At 34.8% G+C, this 21376-nt stretch overlaps 1 protein-coding gene across 1 annotated transcript in view; it reads left to right on the top strand.

Moving 5' to 3' along the window:
• Gbe1 (1,4-alpha-glucan branching enzyme 1) overlaps positions 1 to 21376 on the top strand; it is a 253228-nt gene that overhangs the window by 121762 nt on the left and 110090 nt on the right. Inside the window, exons 4-7 of the mRNA XM_028876721.2 lie at positions 1953 to 2078; positions 2880 to 3015; positions 5299 to 5389; positions 8586 to 8795. Of these exons, the coding sequence (XP_028732554.1) occupies positions 1953 to 2078; positions 2880 to 3015; positions 5299 to 5389; positions 8586 to 8795 (563 nt within the window). The remainder of the gene's footprint in view (positions 1 to 1952; positions 2079 to 2879; positions 3016 to 5298; positions 5390 to 8585; positions 8796 to 21376) is intronic.

The raw sequence follows: 21376 nt of genomic DNA, 5'->3' as shown, positions 1-21376 counted from the left end.
AGGCACAAAGCTACACAGAGAAACCCTGTCTTGAAAAATAAAAATAAAAATAAAAATAAAAAAGATCTTCCATATGGAAGTTTCAAGTAGAATTTTCTACCCATCCATTCGTAAATGTTAAAAGATCAACTTACTATAGCATTCAGGGATACTAACATCTGAAACTTGCTAACTGGAATGAGAAATTACTGGAGCATAGGAAATATTCAGGACATCCCAGTCTCCCAAAAAGTTATAAATAATATTATATACAAAATGATGTTTTCATTATTATGCTGTCTCTTGGTTGGATTTATCACAGTACTCATAATTGGTTTCTGAGAATAAAGACATTGTGAAGAGGCCCTGAAAGTGAAGTGTTCTCCCTGAACAAGTTGTGTTAGTAAGGAAAATACAAAAGGGAAGTCATTAGAAAGTTATAATGGAAAAACCATACAGTTTTCAGATTTGGTGGAAAGCTACACTCTACATATCATTTGGACCTTTCTATGAAAGGAAATGAAACAGAAAGTTGAGGTTCCCTACAATAATATGTGTCCCTAGTTATACATGTTAGCGAAAGAAGAAACAGAACATTTGGGAAAAATGATGCATTCAGTGAATGAACAGATACTTTTTGTGCAGTATGTCTGTTGATTATACCCTTATGACAAGTTTGGGAGTTTTCCTCTTACTACTTCATGAATTCTGGCAGAAAGTTGGAATTCCCAGGTTGAAGACAAATGATGTACTACTCACAACACTAACGAAGTTGAGTACCATGTTTTTACTACTTCCTCATTTTCAAGACTTACAAGGATGAAGCTGTAGGCCCAGCTGACTGTCACTTACTCAGTGGATTTGTATCATTGGAGTAGGGTGGTGAGTTTGGAAACATCAATTTTTATAGAGCATTCAATAGGACTGTCTGCTTTGTAGTTTTCTCAAAGGTGACTCTCAGCATGACCTAAAGAAATGGTATTAGCATCAGCAGCTAGAGCACTGCATTCTTTCTGCAACTGAACACAAGGTAGAGGAGCATGGATGCTGGTAGTGTGTCTGTTTCTTCTTTCGCTTATAACTCATTGGCTTCTGATGATATCTGAATGTACAGGCAAATCAGCAGAATAATGTTCCAGTATGATATTTTGTTCTGTTCACAAAGCAAAAAGGAAAGCTAGATATATTAGTACAGTGGTTCTCAACCTATGGGTTGTGATCCCCTTCGGGGTCAAATTACCCTTTCATAGGGGTCACATAAATCAGATATCCTGCATATCAGATATTTGTATTATGACTCATGAAATTAGAAAAATTATAGTTATGAAGTGGCAACTAAATAATTTTATGGTTTGAGGTCGCCATAACATAAGCTACTGTATTAAGGGGTTACAGCATTAGGAAGGTTGAGAAACACTGTATACAAGAACAGTAATCATTGACACTGATAATAATATTTCATTTCCATTTTATAACTTATTTTTTAATTGTGTGGTTGTATGTATATATATATATCAGTGTTAAACTGTTCTACTGATTCAGCATATGAAAATGTTATGACGTATTTCCACAAAGGAGTAAAGGAAGTGATGACCATTTAATTTGCTTTTCCCAATCCAGAAGAAGAGGAATATACTGTGAATGATTGACTTATTGATAACAACTTCCAAATAATCTTGTCTTTTTAGCATCTACAGTATGTTTAGTTAACTATGTTAATGGTTGGTTTGCATTCATGAAAATTGAAAGAGGATCATATAATACACAACCTATACATACATAACTTTAAGAATCATATAGTAATTGCAGATGAGCAAAGAATTTAAATATATTCTTGTGGCTACACATCTGGGAGCTTACCTAAATTTTTAACTCATTTGCTTTCCTGCATAGAGCAGTGCTCATTAACTATTATGTGCTTCCTTAGAGTTGTGGACCTATTTTAAATCAGTACCATCTCATTTTCTTTTTAGGTAGTTATTACTAGTAAAAGTGGTGAGATCTTGTATCGCATTTCACCGTGGGCCAAGTATGTGGTTCGTGAAAATGACAATGTGAATTATGATTGGATACACTGGGATCCAGAAGACCCATATAAAGTAAGAACATCAGATTTTAAATAATTGCTTATTTCAGTATTTCTTAGGAAATTAATTCTTATATTTTATAGCTTTTATAACAATGCTCCAAGACTTTCTTTACTGCTTGCTTAGTGTTTTGCATGACAGTATTTCTATGTTCTACATTTTATATCAGAGTCTGTCATATCTATCCAATGAAACATAGAAGTAATTTTTTTTCTTTCTGCCTGGTTTTGAAGTTAGTTTAAAAAAAACCAGCAAACTTCTATATACTTATCAAGAAGGAATATTAATACTTTGAGTTACAGTTTCAAACTTACATAGATTTAAACAATTTAATATTTCTCACTACTATGTATATGATGATGGATTATTATAGTTATGAAAAGGGCGTTCAGATGATAAATGATCTAATGTATTTAGGGAATATTTTATGATTATGTTTCACATGTGTTATGTACTTTTGAACTAATTTTTTTCATTTGTATTACTTGATCTTGCTAATGAATAATTTGTATTAAATAATTAAATTATATATGCCAATCAGGACTCCATATTTTTTCTAAAGCATAGGCTCAAAAAAATCTCTCCATCAGTCATGCCACATGAGCTATTGCATGACTTTTTTTAAGGTGGACTTGTTAATACAATCCTATAGATGATTAAGAAACATAGTGTATGCAGCCATTGCCTTTGATGTTGGAGAATAATCACAAGTTTTTCGCTGAATTTATCCACTATTTTATTTCACATACTTGATTAGTTAGTGTCACAAATGAATGATTGGCTTAGTTCCATTTGTAACTCTGTATTCTGTAGTTCAAGCATTCCAGACCCAAGAAGCCAAGAAGTCTAAGAATTTATGAATCTCATGTGGGAATTTCTTCTCATGAAGGAAAAATAGCTTCTTATAAACATTTTACAAGCAATGTACTACCAAGAATCAAAGACCTTGGTAAGTAATAATTGTGATTTTTATTCAGATAAAATTTTAATGGGACTGTTCTCTTATTAGAAAAGCTAATTACAAGTGTCTCTTTTTTTGTGTTAAGAGATTAAGTATGTAATAGAAGTGCATTTTATTTTAGGCTTCTCCAATTGCCCTGTAATGGTGATAGCATAGAAAAGAGAAATGGAATAAGATAGAGCATATGCATTCAAGATATTACTCCAATTTCAATTTAAAGTAATATGAACTGATGGCTTCCAAATTATAGATAAATATGCAAGTGTAATTACTTTTCTACAGAAGATAACCTTTATCATTTGACGTGGCCATTGATAATAGCCAGTTCATTTTATTATTTTATGAAAAAAATCTAGTATTTGTAAGGTGTCTGGAACTCATTTGGGGTCAGTTGTTATATACTGTCAATGTCTGGATGACTTTTTTCACGAACATTTCTGGACCACATTTGAAACATGTTGAGATGTTCATGTATCAGACGTGACTGTCTTCAGAGAAGCTTGAGAATAAATAGTATTTGGCTGACTATCTGCTTCAATAGATGTTATATCTATTATTTTTCTTTTTTTTTTATAGGTAATACATTTTAATAAATAATCCTGTAGCATATTTGGTGCCTGCTGCAACAACCAGACAGGAAGACAAAGTACATTTAATTATATCACTTCTGCCAGGGAGTTCAGTTTTTAGCTAGAGGAATGATTTAAATCCAAGTCGGGGTTAAAGTTTTCACTTATGTATAGATCCTAATTATCTGTGATTGTGAACTGAACTGCTACTCCAGTAGCTAAGATTGATTAAATTTATTGTTAGCATTGGTGGATAGGTATTATGTTACATTTACTCATTGAAGAAGTATTATCATTATGATAGAATAATAAGTTATTTATACCTGGCTTTTAATATGGGCCTCAGCAGCACACGATGCTTCTCTGCAACATTGTTTGAGTTGCCTAGCACTGTAGGTAGAGAGCACACCAAGGGAGACATGATTAGTGCCATTCAAATAAACAATGGACATGTGAGATGGAACTCTATAAGAATAATATCTATTATGTAATGGGGATGTAATTAAATCTCCGAGTTTCACTCTAAGATATATGGTAATCGATGCCCATCATCTGTGCAAGATGCTATACCTGTGTTTCTGTTAGGTCTCATAGAATTAAATCATTTTCCTTTTGCAACAATATGCCAATGATGAGACCTAGGAGAAATGCTTTAAATATATATATCCCTACGTCTGAATTTGTATTTGTAACTGTTACAGAATTTATGATGTGCTAAAACACAGTTATGAGGAGCTAAAACACAGCAACTGAAGAGAAGGAAATTAATATGGATTTTGGTTTTCTCACAAGTTCAGTTATATATTTAAATGACTTGTTAATGAATCTGATTTTATGAACTCTTTAAGAGAATTGTGAAGCTTATATGAATTAGACATTAGGAACATAATAAGAATATTTAGTATGTTTGTTGCAGAAATGTAACTTTCCAAGCAACCAGATCATATATGAAAAAGGATAAAGTTGTTTTTGGAAGAAAACAAAAACTGATTTTCCATGTATTTTTTTAATAAGGTCAAGAGGTTCTGTCTTTTCTCTGATTATTTACTGTGGCTAATTGTACTGTTATTATGAATATTTAAAGGACAATCCCTACTTTTTGGGCGACTTCATTTACCACTTGGGAAAAAAGTATATTCAGATGAAGAAAGAAAAGCTATAGGCTTGTCCCATGTCTGTGTGTGCACATGAAACACACTTAACACTTTAGAGTAATTCCATAGGGACTACTCCTGGCTTCATAAGACCTACTTTGAAAAAAAAATGAATTTGATAATATTTCTTAAGCTATATGGCAAAATGTCTGAATTATAATGAAAAGAGGCAAAGTAAAAAGCATATATCATGCAATCAGTTACTTTTATTTAGCCTCGTGATCTTCAGTATGGATATTACAAGCAAAACTGAAGCTTAGCATATGCAGATTTCCATGTTTAATATTCTAAAGCGAAATTGTGTATATATTTGCATATCATTTGTCGTGTATTAAAATGAAGACATTTCAACTAACTAGGCAGAATGTAACTCTAGGAGACAAATGTCCAGTTGTGTTAGCAGGTCGGACAAGTAAATTGTGTCAAAGTAGTGGAGCTCTGCATGATGATTAGAGCTTCCAGATTCTTTGTAAAAGTTAGGTCTTGAGATTATGCAATTTTCCATTCATTTTTAAATGTAGTTTTGACTTTGGGCTTTGTGTATCTAGGATACAACTGCATTCAGTTGATGGCGATCATGGAACATGCTTACTATGCCAGTTTTGGGTACCAAATCACTAGCTTTTTCGCAGCTTCAAGGTAAAATGAATATTTCATCTTCGTGTGTATTTCAAACAATGTAATCAAATTGAATTTTAACATTTAATTTAGCTTTGTTTTGTAACCTCACTTCTGGTTATGGTTTATAGAAGCTGAGTGTTTTCTTTTACTGAGGTCATTGACTTTCTTTAGATAGATCTGGCTTTGATTGACCCAGATTTAATGTCATGTTTCATGGAATGTTGTCTGCTGATCAATGTCTATTTACTCACTGAAACTGATAACTTTGGAGGTACATCTTAGTTAGAAACTGTGTCCTGTGCAAACCGGTACTGAAAGAACTCACATCTTTTTATAGGAATAGATTGGTATCAGGTTGGAGCATGTGGGAGCATCTATACTACTACTGCACAGATGGACTTCTCATCTCAGACTTAAGTCTACTAGAATATGGGTCTTTGGGAAGAAAGACTACACTAAATGGTCCTGTGTGCTTTGATTACCACAAATTGAACAAACTCAACATTAATTCCTCCTCATGTAGCTTACAGTGTGGGAAATAGACATTAATTTAGTACCCATACATATAGTGGTTTCTATTGTCAGTAAGAACTAACAACAAATTGCTTCTAGAATACTCAAAAATTGACTATAGATTAAATATGATATGATATTGGAAGTGAACTAAAATTGTTTCAATAACATAGCTGAGGAAGGTTAGAAGTGTACTTAAGCATATAGTAGTCTAGAAGGAGATACTAACCAATTTTCTTACATCTTCCTGTAGTTCTTTTCACGTGCGCACGCACACGCACACACAGAATGTCTAGTGCTTTAAATTTGTTCTTTTCTAACCTCATCCCAGAAGCCGTCTATCTCTCTGCTAAGAAGTGCCTGTTAAAGCCACTGGTGACCTTCATCCCTGGAGTACAGTGGCATTTCTTGGTTAAGTTGAACTGTCAGAACCACTTTAACACAGCCACGTTCCTGTACCTCTTTGTAAGGTTTTTATTTTTCTCTTTAATTCTGGAGCACAATATCCTGCTATGGCCTCTCTCACCTCACTTTTTTTTTTTTAGTATATGTTCTTTCACTCCTTCCTTCTGCTCTATCATTTTCTAAAACAGAAGAAACTTTCTTAGTTCTGTTTTGTTTCAGTCCACTCCTTCGACTTTAGTATTCTTTCTATGGAAACTTGATGTTTCTAATCCCTGTAAGCTATGGTCTCTCTGTGTCCAATACATATCTTCAATATGTTACGCATGAAATTCCTCACCGTGTCCTCCACCCTCCTCCATCATATTTTCTAATTCACTAAGTGACATTTTCATTTTCTAATTCTTCAAGCCAGAATCTTGGCATTTTACTTTTCTATTCCATTCCTATCCCTTTTTGTTCTCTCCTTATTATAAGACTGAGCCATCTGCCACTTCACTTTGTATCCTAAATCTGGCTGCTCACCTGCCCCGCTGCTTCTACTCGGGTCCAAGTTGCCTGTCGTTTACTTGGCTCATTTCAGCAGTTCTTTACTGGTCATTTGAACTTTTCTTCTTCTTTTTCTTCATTAAATTTGTCTTGATTCAAATGTCTGTTTTCTGCACCATAGCCTAAGTAAAGCATTTAAAGATGAATGTTGAATTGTATGAATCTCCTGCTCACATTCCTCTTCGTGTGTCTTTCAAAACACCACCCGTTTTCCACTAGTCATATGATAGAATTTATCAAGCACTCTTAATTTTGCATTGGTCATATGATAGAATTTATCAGGCACTCTTGCTCTTTCCTTTGATGATTCCATTCAACATCTGGTTTAGTCTTTACAAGTTTTTAGCTCATTCCAGCTTGTCTGCTCTGCTCCCTCTACTCACTTCTCTGACTACTTTCCTCGTTGATATCCTTATGTCTTTTTCCTCAGTTCTTTCTTGCTCAGTATTATGTATAAGAAACATTCACTGATGACTGGTCTTGAAATTGTGTGTGTGTGTGTGTGTGTGTGTGTGTGTGTGTGTGTGTGTGTGTGTTTATTTTGCCTTTGAAAAATTATTTGCTATGTTATTCTTCATATCTTGTTCATTTTCTGTCTCGTCTCCTCATTTTAGTGTGAATTCCAGAACAGTGGTATTAATATTGTTCAAAATGTATTCTCTACAATATGGAAAATTTCATGGCTCATGGCAGCTATTTTAATATATATTTGATGAACAAAGAAAGAATGAAAGAGCTGGCTGAATGAAACTGAGGGTTACTCATTTATTGAGCATGTTGCTCAGTGAGTAAAACCATCCCAATGTGGCTTTGATAAGGAAAGGAAGGGGTAGCGTGCTGCAGAGAGCCTACTGTTATGAGAAATTGCCATCTAGTGACCCTGGTCTTCTTCTTCATGGCCTTTAGATCACAGTGGTTTTCCAGAGCATAACATGACTTGTTTTACCTTGTAAAGTGACAGCTTCTAACTTCGCAGGAAAGTGCTCATTAGGAGAATGCTATTTGCTAAGCATTGCTCTGTGTCATGGAAAGGCACATGCACTCCACCTCTGCTATGAAGAAGCATGTCATCTGATGAGGAAGAAAGATCATAGCAATATCAAGGGCACTTATGTATCTAGAGGGCAAAGTTGATGACTGGAAAACAGTGATGTGAAGATTTCCCTGGGGGTGACAGAAAGCCTTCTGGAATGGATGTTTGATTTCTACTGCAGGTAGATGAAGAGACTGCATATAAGATACCCATCTCTCCTGTCCATGTGAACTGTTGGTCACACATGGAACATTCTCTTGGCTCTCTAATTCTGGAGACATTCTCGTTTAGGAACAAGTGCAGAGTGGACAGCTTTGAGTCCTTTGATGAAAGATGTACTCTAAGGGCCCTTTCCCTAGTTCAGTTGTATATAGTCAGAGGGATAACATCTGGAAAGCATCAGTGACCATGACTGGCTCAGCTTGGTCATAGAAGTCAAACTCCCCAAGGATAAAAACAGATTTAATATTTTGTGTATCCCAAATGCAAATTTTGTTTAGCATATCAGTTCCATTTAACAGCTGTAGTTAATGAATATTTTTATTTAATGCTTTTAATTTATTTTATATCAAATAGCACATCTGAGTGTATATGAGGATCATCATACTGCATTTTTGTATTTAGAATAGTTAATACCATGCTGGGCATAGGCATTGATGTACAGTTGCTGTTTGCTTTCAATTGGATGTAATGCTTTTCTGTGTCCTTTCCCTTCAGTCGTTATGGCACTCCTGAAGAGCTGAAAGAACTTGTTGACACAGCTCATTCAATGGGCATCACAGTCCTCTTAGATGTGGTACATAGCCATGCTTCAAAAAATTCAGAGGATGGGTTGAACATGTTTGATGGGACCGATTCTTGTTATTTTCATTCTGGACCCAGAGGGACCCATGATCTTTGGGATAGTAGATTGTTTATCTATTCCAGGTAAGTGCATATAACATGAAACTTGCTGTTGTTGCTTAAAATTAATTTCAAGTATTTTCAACAAATCAACATGTGTGTGTTCTCTTACTATTAGTTGATGCTTTTGATTTGATGTCTAAACCTTATATGAGGAATTTTACCTATTGCATAGTACATTTATTTTGGGAATATTATATTAAATTTCAACTTTATAAATATGCAGTTTAAAATATTTTGGTGATATTGACAGTTAAAAGTTTTAATGTGAGTGATTTAATATTAAAGTTTAAAAGGTAGTTTTATCGCATTGTATCAATCGTAGAAAATCTTTTGTTAAAAATACCCATTGTTTTAAGTTTGTCACTTTAATGCTTTATGTCTTCATATATCAACAGTAGTTCAATGGTTTTCTTTACAGCTAGCTTAATAACCACAAGTGACATTCCTTTGCACTTACCCTGTTTCAGGAATAAATAAACTAAGTTTTAGTGTTTAAATAGTTAATTTTTTTTCTAGCTTTCTTCTATATAGAAAGTTATTTTAGATGATTAAAAATTCTGATACCTTATAGATATTGTAATATGCATGCATTTTGGTTCTTGACCCACCACATGAGTTTGAGTGTGGACTTTTCCATTTGTAGCATCAAGATTCAAAAGATTTTAGATAGTGGGATATCAGATATTTAGACTAGAGACACTCAACCCATACATTAGGTGCTAGAATCTTTGCTACTTTCAAAATGAATGACATCATGTATTTATTATATTTCCACTTATGGTATGTAATGATAGCAATTGAAAACACTGTGAGTTTTCTATTTTTGTCAAATTGTGCTATTTAATTAATCAGCTAAAATGTGCACAGTATTGGAGAGAATCTTTTCCTGGCCGCCCTGTTGGTCTTTGTTCCTTCTTGGTGGTTTGGCTGGTCCCTGTTTTTTCAGGCTACTTGTTCTGAGCCTCTTCCAAGCAGCTCAGCTCATCTGAGAGTGATTCTCATTGTATTCTTGGGAAGGGAGGGCCCTTGTGAATCTTGTCACTTTCAGGGACTTCCTAAAGCTGTTTTGGGTTGCTTACTTCCATCTCTGTAGGATGGAGTGTTTTACTTCCTCTTAGAATATCCTGTAGTTTTACCTCCTTGCAAACCCTCTGTACAAGAATATTCTTTCATTCCACTTTCCATTCCCATCTTGTATATCTTAAGAAGTTTCCCTTCAAGATGGATTTTTATGTTTGTTTGCTTGTTTGGTTTTTTTGTTTTGTTTTTAGAGACAAGCTTTCTCTATATAACAGTTCTTGCTGTTAGCTGTCCTGGCATTTGCACTGTAGACCAGGCTAGCCTCCAACTCACACAGATCAGCCTGCCTCTGCTTTCCAAGTGCTGGGTTTAAAGGACTGTACTACCATACCAAGGTGAAAATTTTAACCTCAGAGAGGAAACTGCTACACAAACATTTACTGCCATCTATTATTAATTGTAGCTTGTATAGTTTATCATTGCTCTAAAACCATTTGTATAAATTTAGCATTCACAGGTAAATATTTTCTCTGCTGCTTCTTTTTTTTTTTTTTTTTTTGTAGTTTGATGAACTAGCCTCAAATTTAGTGACTTAAGATACAAGTTTTTACTCTGCTCCCACTTTGAGCACACTTTTCTTTTATCGGTTGTAACATCCTCATTAGAAGTAGACCATTTATTGTCAGGATGATTCTCTCCCATCACTGATGGTTGGTGTTATGCATCAGCCATGACATTGAGCCATTGGCCTCAGTTTTTCCCTTTGAAGATCACACCATGTACTACCTATGCTTCCCCCTAAGAATTCCGAAAGACAGTTTAGCACAGTGTATCATCTACTTTGCCTGTGGTAGTTAATATTGGATCAGTTCTTGTGTGAATGATTGGTCTGTCAAATTCCAGGGATGAGGGTGGTGGGCCCCTCACTCAGTGGGAAAAGCACTAGGGGATTTTAAACCTATTTTATAAAATCTCCACATATAACACGATTTGATCACAATTAATAGACTACATCACAAATTCAAAAAAGGTAATTAAGATACCTGCCCATGTGGAAAATTGTTTATATCTACCATGTTTCTGTGGTATAGAGGATTATATCTAAAAAAAGGCAATGTAATAATGCACTCCTCTATTAGAAAATGCAAAAAGGCATACAGATCCAAAATAAAAAGTATTCTTTATAAATATGAATAACTTGCTTTTTAAAAAGCGATGTGTATATTGCTCTCATGCATATAGCTGTGTAAAAACTCAATACTTCGCATTTGCTCTCTTCATATGATAACTAGTCTGTCTAAAATTTTGGAGTTTGTGCCTTATTCAGATGAAATCAGAAATGACAATTTCCATTACATATTTTAATTATAATTTATTTTCGACTCTTTTCCTTTGATCAGTTGATTAATGTTATAATCTATTGACAAATAGCTATATAAGTGGTGCATGGTTCAATTAAAGTGTAGTCTTGTTCTTTAAAAACTTTAAAATGATTTTTAAAATAATTATATGACTGCTCAAGAAATTCATCTATATTGAATCACTTCTGTGGAGTGATGTTGCTCATTTTCATCTTCTCTATATGTCACAACCTGTCACCATTTATAATCTCTGATTCAAGTGCCATCATCTAACTTATCAGGATTAAATCTCTCTCTGAGTAATGCCAGAGATCCTGACTGTACTATTACCTGCCATGAATAAATTTCCAATCAGGAGCTGCCCATGTTTTAATTTTCTGTCTACTCAGTGGATCTGCCTTCTAACTCTGCTAAATTACAATTGACAGTTCATAGCAGGGAATGGGGTGTCCTTTTTTCAGTTGGTACAGAGAGCTTTTTGGTAAATCTGTCACCCTTAAATTCCAAGAGTACCCATAATGAAAAATAATGCCTATAACTTAGAGACTTCAATTTTTCCCTTCTTTTTGAACATTGCTCTGGAATTATAAAAATCCATTGGATAAAACAATGTAAGATTTATTGAAGTTAAATAACTACTATGCCTTAACTACCTTTATCACATTGTCCAATAACTGCCCTTCTTGTTAAATATTCCTTTTAAAGATTAGATTCTGACTCTCAAAGTGAGTTTCACAGTGAAGCTAATGATCCTTTCTCCCTTAAATTTCCATTTTGATGTGAAATTAGCATAACTACATTCTATCAAAATGGGTTCAGAGTGTGGCAACTACTAAAGATATCCCAACCTCATCTTTAGTTATTGGGCATCCTTGAGAAGATGCAAAGGAAAGTCAATTTTCTTCTTTTATGGTCATAATGATATGCAATAAGATATACCTCTTATTATAGTATATACTGCAATAATTGTGTCTTATTAAGCAAGTACACCACTTTTAATATTTGTGTAGAAGAATACTCATGAGGGCCTTTGCTCAAAGTGGATTTCAATTTTCATAGTTGGTCAATGGTAATCTATCATGTTTTCCTTTTCACTTATTAAAATGATGAATTACACTGATTACCTTTGAGTGTCAAACCAATCTTGCATTCCTAACATAAGTTCACATAAATGTGGATGAAATTATTATAGATACAGTTTTAGCATATCTGTATATGTACTGTAATATCGTTACTAAATTAGTTCCTAGTGATAAATCTTAAAGGGTTATTATACATTGATATATTACTTAATGAGCATATGACACCACCATAATTAGCAATATGTTTAAAAACTAAGCATCCAGACATTGATGGAAATGCCTGAAATTATATTTAAAATACTGGTGAACTTATATTCTTATATTTGGTGTTTTATCATTAAGTAAAATACTTTTCTGGGCAATATAAATATCCTTTGTAATATTTAGGGCATTAATGTTTTTTATTTTAACTTGAAACATTTGAAATATCTGAAAATAGCTCATGAGATTTTATGGATGGAAGAACAAGTTTAAACAGAAACTTAATGGTATATATATATATATATATATATATATATATATATATATATGCTGGAGGTAACCTTATACAATGTTTTTGTTTTAATTGCAACTTATAGATGTTGAGTTTTCTACCCTGAAAACATATTGACATTCAAACAATTTAGACCAGGAAGTATTTCCATTTTTAGTTTTCAGATTAGGAATCCCCAGTCCATACTGACAATGGCAGAGTAAATGTATATACTCAAGTAACAATTTGGTATTTTATGGTAAAATTAGAGAGACTTGTATATTAGGACGTATTGCTAGATATGTTTTATTGGGAGACTCCTCATGAGTTTGAGAGCAAGGAGAAAGATATGAAAAGGTTGGCAGGGCAGAAAGTGAAGTGGGAAATAATGTAATTATAATGTCAAAAATAAAAACCAGAAAAAAAGAATAAATCACCCTATTACTCTTAGAAATTGAAATTTTGAAATCAATTTCAAACAGTTGTTTTTAAGAACAGTTGTTATATCAGTAAAAAATGTGTAAGACATCAAAGACTCATCGTCATATTTTGCGCTTTCATATATTTACATATTTCATAATGTAATGCTTTCATTACAAGAACACACTCAACTCTTTAGTGTAGTTTTTGTCAAACTTTTAAATTGTCCAAAAGTGAACATGTCATTGAGTATTGATATAAATGACTCATCTTTTGATTAGCTGGCAGAATCTCTTGACTAACAGGGAAATAGAAATATAAATCCGCAACAATAACAACAAGCTAATTATGGAGAAATTGGCTAATTGTTGAATGTGACTTTTAATTTTTTTTTGAGAGTTTTCATGCTAATAATAATCACCATCAACCCTCTCCTCTTATTTAGGTCTGTATATTGTTTAGTAAACTATTTATTATGCCAATTACAAGCATGAAAATCCTGTGTTAAGATGATGATATCTCTATATGTCATGATTACTTATATTTAAAAATAACGTTCCCTATGTATTTATACCTTTTTTTTCCCCACATGAAAGTAGAAAGGATTTAATTTAAGAACATGTTAGGGAATGAAATGAAGGAAATGTGGTTTCACATAGCTAAGTCAGTTTACTGTGAAGGCGTGGAAAGTAGGAACCTATAGGTTGTGGTGAATTGGGGCTGCATGAGCAGAGGAAGCTGAACAATAAAAACCATGACTAAACAGCACAAAGCAGGAGCCTGATCACCTCTTGATATGCACTGTGAGTTCAGCCAATACTCACTTGTTTAGTTCCGTCCAGGTCTGGAAGTGGGTCGGTCATAAGGTGGAGATGACTGGGAGAAGTCCACATTCGGGCATCAGGAATCTTGCTTTAGTTTAGTCCCCTTCTTCTCATCCCACCACCAAAGGATCTATCACCATTGTGGCCACCAAAGACTTTTTACTCTTTGTGATGGTAAAAGACAGTCATTTGTTTCTGACATGGTTAATATACTACTAAAGTGGCACATAACTAATGCTATGTGGAAGAATGTGCCGAGGAACTGACTTATACAGCACACACCAACACTTTTTATACATCAAAGAAGCAATAACTACAAAGATATATATATATATATATATATATATATATATATGTATTTAAACTTGGGCCTTTTCTAATCAATCTATTAATTTTTGCAATGTTTACTTGACATTATGTAGCATCTGTCACATTCCATGTGTTTTAGAATTGGACTTTTTAGTATATTTCAATTTGCCACAAAACCCTACAATATTTGCTTTTAATTTCTTGGGATAAACCAGAGCATTTAGCATTTTTAATTAATTTAGACAAAGTCTTTACCATTTACTGGTCATAAAAGTAATGATGATTCATCATAAGGCAACTTTGAATGTAGTTTTAGGAAATAGTTAATGACCCAGAAGGGGCTAAGACATGCCTACAACAGTAACTCATAGCATATTCTTCATTAAAATATTAAATTCATTTTAGTACTGTTATTAATAACTTTTTAGACTATTGAGTATCCTATAAAAATAAGCTTACAATTCTCTCTCATATAAACCCTCCTCTTTCTCACGAACCAAAGGCTGAGGGGCCCCCAACTGGATCAGGCCCTCTGAATAGGTGAGACAGTTGATTGGCTTGATCTGTTTGGGAGGCATCTAGGCAGTGGTACCAGGTCCTGGGCTCGCTGCATGAGATAGCTGTTTGAAACCTGGGACTTATACAGGGACGCTTGGCTCAATCTGGGAGGAGGGGACTGGACCTGCCTGGACTGAGTCTACCAGGTTGATCTCAGTCCTCGGGGGAGACCTTGATCTGGAGGTAGTGGGAATGGGGGGTGAGCTGGGGGGAAGGGGAGGGGGGCAGGAAGGGGGAGAACAAGGAAATCTGTGGCTGTTATGTAGAACTGACTAGTATTGTAAAATAAAAAAAAATAAGCTTAAAACCTTTTTAAAAAATTACGTATAGTTATCTAGCTGTCTGTTTGTCTATCTAACTAACTATTCTTTTTATTACTTAACTCTGTTAAAGTCAGAACCTTATTTGAGCTCGATTAAGAAAAACAGTTAAAGCTACTATTTCAAAGAAAGTCAAGTTAGCTTCAAAACTCAGACAGACTCATTCTCTTTTGTGGAAAAGATTAAGAAAGTTTCAGTATCAGTCTAACCTGTCTGGAATTGAGTTTGAATAGTAGAAATTCAAAGGCTTTATGAGATTATTCGGCCCAGTAGAAAGGTTTCTATTGATGCGGAGCCCAGCACAGAAGCGAGGCTTTACTGTCTTTGTATGAACTTTGTTCCTGGTATTATCTGTCTCATTTATTCTGCACATGTCTACAATTTAGGTGCACAGGGATATCATGCGAGCATCCTGAGTATTAGGTCTTCCTCACCTGTAACATTTCCTTCCTATATGGAAACTCACTCTAAAATAGGACAGTGTCTTAAAATTAAAATGCTGTCCACTGTCCTAAAAGCAACTTTCAGCTTAAGACAAGACGCATTCTTGTGGAAATGGTGTTAAGGTCTGTATTCAAGCGATTATCCGTTTTAAGTCAGGGAATTTTATGGAGTCTATAATAATAATGATATCTAATTTTTTTGACCTTTTTTTTAAATAAGCAGGCAAAAAGTAAAGAAAAAAAATCAATTTTTTCTCCTTGTATCTGTGTGTAACAGAACAACTTGTTTAAGCGTGTCTATTTTCTAGAGTCTGGATGGCAGTTTTGAAGCTCAAAAGAGATATTTCATGGTTTTCTAGCTGAATGATTTCCTTAGTGTTCGGTGCAGATAAATAAACCGCGTTGTACTGAGCCACTTATTTTCAAGAAATATAGGTTTCTCATAAATTTGAAAAGGTTCGTAAATAATATGAAATTGTTCATTTTGAGGGCTTTCCTCTCCATTAATTTAGGTTAGTGGCCAGAAATATTTTTCTCTAACTGCTGACTTTCCTGGATACATTTTGTAAGTTTAAAGTGGCCCTGTGCTGGGACCCCTGGACGTAAGAATTTCTTTTTCATCCATTTGTTTATTTGCTTTTACTTTTCATTGGATTCACTTTCTTTGCTGGACACATGTGTGAATGTGTGCACTCATGTGCCATGGCACCTGTGGAGGTGAGCAGACAGCTTAGGGAAGCCAGTTCTGTCCTATATCATGTGCCTTCATTCAGAGGATCGGAATTAGGTCACCACGCTTATTTCCAAGTACCTCTAATGCTCGCTCTCTGCCGACCACCACCCAGTCCTCTCATTGGCTATGGCTTGAATCATTCCTGGTCTTGTTTTTGTTTTTCACTGTTTGTTAGAGAAGCTAGTAGATTCCAGATTTATTTATTTCATTGCCTCTCTGTATATTAAAATGCCCCCTTTTCCAAGTACCTGACAAAATTAGGCTTTTGCTTAAGAAAGCCTGTTAAAAGTCTGCATCAAAAAGTACTAGTCAAATTTGGGATCTGTTGTAGCTGGCATTCTCTCTCAGTGCTGTAGGTAACAAAACAGCCAAAGCCCCATTTCTTGACATTGTGTTAGGGCTAGCAAAAGAGACTGGCTAGCTGTGCAGGTAGGCTCGGCTGGACGGAGGTGTTGCTGATCATGTTGATTGCATCTTTTTAATTTTGTGGCATTAAGTGTTTCCATATATCCCTGACCATCTGATATAAACTTGTCCCTCCAGTCCCATATCATTTCCTGTACCTTTCTGATTAGTTATCATAGTGATGAATACTATGTGAGATTATGGGCATATAATTATGTGTATTTTTTTTCAATTTCAGTAGGGAATTTGTTAATATATGTTGAACACAGACATTAATAGTTTGTCCATAGTGAATATGTTTCATTTAAGCTAGATGTAATGTTTTCTTATTTCCTCTGCTTCTCTAGCATAGATTTTTACCAGCATCTTTGTGGTGATACTACAAAATAGTTTTTGTAGGGATATCTTTTGTGTGTATTCGTTTCACAAATGTGCGTATATGGGTGCATGGTCCCAGGCATGCACATGATGAACATAGGCTAGGGTGTCATACATCTTTCCACTCTCACTCACTCTGATTGGTTTGAGACAAGGCTGTCACAGAATTGGGATCTTGTTATTTCAGCTTGACTAACTGGCCAGGGAACTGTCAGGATTTTCCTTCCTCTGCCTGCTAGTTGTGGGATTAAGGGTGTGTTCATTCATGCTCAGCTTTTGATGAGGGTGCTAGTGGTTCAAACAGAGGTTCTTCTTGCAGAACAAGTTTTCTTACCCACTAAGTCATATCACCAGCCTCTTTTAGGTTCATTCATTTTTTTTTTCCTGCTGAATTCAATGAAAAGAAGGAAAAAGAGACTTTCACCCTAAATTGTAATAGTAGCACCAATAATAATATATATCAAAATAATTAATTTGGTAAAAGTCTAACATAATGTAGCTGGCAGGTGGTTTTGTTATCTTTGTCCCCAGGCTTGTACCAAGCATGGTCAAACTGAATCTTGATTTCATGTGCAAAGCATTCATAAGGATAATATTTTATGTGCCACGAGGTACTAGTTCCAATTACATAAAATAATGTATCTTAAAATGTCTAACACTAGGAATATAGAGTACTGTGAAATGATGGGGTTGTGCTTCCAGATATTTGCTAAACAAAGCAGGGGACTTGGGGAAGCATGGTCAGGTCTTGTCTTTTGGCAGTTTGGAACAAACAGACCTGGCGTGAATCCTCTGCCGCTAGCTAGCTAGCCCCTATCAGTTTTTTTCCCTGACAGCACAAGGACTCATGCAGCCTTATCTTTCACTTAAGAACAGTCAGAAACACACACTTGAAATGAACTTGCTCCAGTTTCCAATATCACGCAGTTAAAATTTGAAATCCTTTTTTAATACAAAGGAATTTTTATGTAAAATAGATAAAATTCCCAGCACACTAGGCCTATCTTTGGACTCTATTGTATGCTTTGGGTCACAAGATTACATGATTCTACTAGGCTTGCAATTAAATTATAAGGAGTTAAATGTGGTGAAGCTGATAATAATTGGTGACTTAAATATAGTACTCTAGCTCAGTTTCACTTGTGTCAGCAAGGAGAATATTATAAACCTAAACTAGCAGAACTTCGTCACTTAGCAGCCTCTTCATAATGCTTGGTTTTAGTAGATGAGTAAATGAACTGCTTCTTTAACACTGAATAAAAGCCAGGTGGAAGCTTGTTCAAGAAATCTAGTTAAAATGCATTCACTTTGATACTTTTACTACTGTACATCTCAGTTGAAATTTCTTTTAAATTATAAATGTAGGTACTGACTTGAAGACAGGGTATAAAATTATTACCAGACCTAGTTAACCACAATCTGTTTTTTCTTTTTTTTTCTTTTTTCTTCCTTCCTTCCTTCCTTCCTTCCTTCCTTCCTTCCTTCCTTCCTTCCTTCCTTCCTTCCTTCCTTCCTTCCTTCCTTCCTTCCTTCTTGGTAAAAATTGGATCATTTGTTTACCTTGTAGGGTTGTAAAGATTCATTGACATGTATCCTAGATTCTAAATTGTAATGGTCATTGTTGTAATCAGGATATCACTGTGGAAATCATTTCCTTGTCAGACTTGCCAGCTGCCTTAGTCCTGGGAAGCATGATTAGAGGAATACATGCAAGTAATTGCATGTTTTCATGACATCACAGCATGTGCCACAATGGCAACGAGTCTTTGTTCATTGCGGTCTGGGTCTGATACTAGCTTTTAAAGCATGTGAAGCTCTTTTAGGTGAGGGCACAAAGTTAGCATCAGTTGTTGAAATGACCGATGGTGACTCACAGCTAATAGTATTGAGTGGTCCCCTCTGTGAGCACTGGGAAAGAGAAAACCTATCCAGGTCAGAAAGCAGAACTGAAAGCGCAGCATTGCAAAGCCACCAAGGTGCTGTAGCAAACAGTTCTGCATGCTGCAATTGTCCCTCTGGGCATCATTAGACCACATTGTAGTACAATAATTGATCATAACGAACCTGCGTCATTAAAAAACTCAACATTGCTTTCAAAATTTGTACGTAAGGTGACAAGAAAAAAAATTTAAATGCAATTTAAAAATACCTTTAGTTGGATTGTTTAATGTTTTAAGTGTGATGTTAATGATCTAAAGTCAGCGTTTGCTGTTTTTTTTTTTTTTTTTTTTTTTTTTGTCCCTGAATCCAGGGCCTTGTATTTGCTAGGCCAGCATTCTGACACTATGCTATATCTCCAGATCTACTATCCAGTTTTAGTGAGGATTTCTATAAAGATTTTATTTCTCTGGACCAATTTATTCTGAACTGTGGAATAAATGAGGCATTCTTGTGCTATATTTAAAATTTTTTCAGGTCCCAAAGTCATTTTATTAATCAGTTTTGAGTTAGTTGCTTACTTTGCATTGTAAGTCAGATGTCTTTTTAGGACCCAATTTTCTTTGAATTAAGATCTTGCTACATATGCCAGGGTGGCTTTGAAATTCCTCTGCAGCTCTAAGGCCCTCAAACTCATGGTGGATTTCTCCTTCAGTCTTCCAAATGCTGACATTACAATAGTGTACCACCTTGTTGGATTGAGGACTCTGCTGTATGGTTCTCTGTTTTCAAAGGAAAGCATTTTGTTTTTATTGTCAAAGCATTTACTATAAATAAAAAAAATTCTGTTTTCCCTTTACATAAGATTCTTAGCAAGGAGAGACTACTTCATTTTTACAGTGTCTTCTTTCTGATTGTTGTGATCACTGGTGTGGTCCACACTGAGGAGGGGGCATCATTTCTGTGTGCTGTGCTGTTTCTCAGGCTGGTAAAGCATTTGTCCTTGGATTGCTTATTGTTATTTGATGAAATGTTATTAGCAGTTATCTCATGTTTATTTACCATTGATTTCATAGATCAGTAGGCCCTCCTTTTATTTTTGCTCTGAAATCTTTTCCTAATTTGTGTGGTTATATCTGAAGGATTATTAGAAATACCCTTTTCAGAAGTAAACCTTATGGAAAGAGAATTCATGGGGCTTCACCAAAGCTTGTAGTGCACTGAGAAATCAATGAGTTCATTCAATCAACACCTCCATGTCATAAAGATGGTGAGAGAAGCTCTTAATGCCCCAGCATGGAAAAGAGTCCCATTGCTTCACTTCCAGGCTGCAAGGTCAGGAAAATTACATGTGAGATTTACATGACATAAGTGCAAAACAGAGACCCAGTGGTCCCACTGAAGTGGTGGTGTGATACTACTTAACATAAATAGAATGCAAGTGTCATGAAAAGAATTAACTAATTAGTAGCAATGTAAAAATACAAAGTGAAATAAGGAGAGCACCTACATTTAGCTTCACTAACTATGGGTATTCAAATAATTTTTTTAATGTTTAAGCTTTATAAAACTCATTAAATTAAGTAAAAGTAAGGTATTTTACATTTTGGTGTAGTGTGACTTAGAAGTATGGTTTATTTTTCCCATATAACACATCTGAGCTCACATTAGATTTTCATCATAAATTGTGTGTGTGTGTGTGTGTGTGTGCTTAAACATAAAATTATTTACAGTGGAAATATGGATTCATACATCTGAGTTGTTCTAAGCATTCTTAAGTTTTGCAGTAGTGGTATTGGGTCAGTCTTTAAATTTCAGTTTTCAGTAATATAAAAAGTATTTATGAATCCATTTCAATAGTCACCCTAACCTGCTGCTTAGGGCTCAGTACCCCTGTATGTATTGTTCGGTATGACACATTACCGCGGTTGAGCAAGTACCCTGAAGGCTTTTGCTATAATGGCTTTGAAATTGATTAGACTGGGTAAATACACATCAATTTATTGAGCTAGTTGAATGAAATGCCATTTTATTTTTCAATAAATTTAGTTGCAGTGGACTCAAAACATGGAAGTATGTGCTTTAGAAACCACTAAATTTCAATTTCTCAGGAAATTGATGATGAACATATAACTTGAACAGAATGTCCACTGACATTTATTAACCCTTAGCCTCCAGCAGTTTTATAGAACAGCCAGCATAATACACACCAATTTGTCAGTCAGTAAACAGATATAAATTTAATTGTTATGGCATTCTCCAGTTCTCTGGCAAATGACCCAGACATCTGTGATTTAGAATGAGTGATTCAGTCATTCTGGTTAAACATGAAATAAATAATTTAACAACAAACTCTGTTTCAAATATTCTAGCTGCATTTGTTCTTGCTCATCCATATT

This window comes from Peromyscus leucopus, chromosome 12, assembly GCF_004664715.2.
Source record: "Peromyscus leucopus breed LL Stock chromosome 12, UCI_PerLeu_2.1, whole genome shotgun sequence".
NCBI lineage: Eukaryota > Metazoa > Chordata > Mammalia > Rodentia > Cricetidae > Peromyscus > Peromyscus leucopus.
Note: the sequence above shows the minus strand (reverse complement) of the source record. Positions and strands in the feature narration are given on the sequence as shown.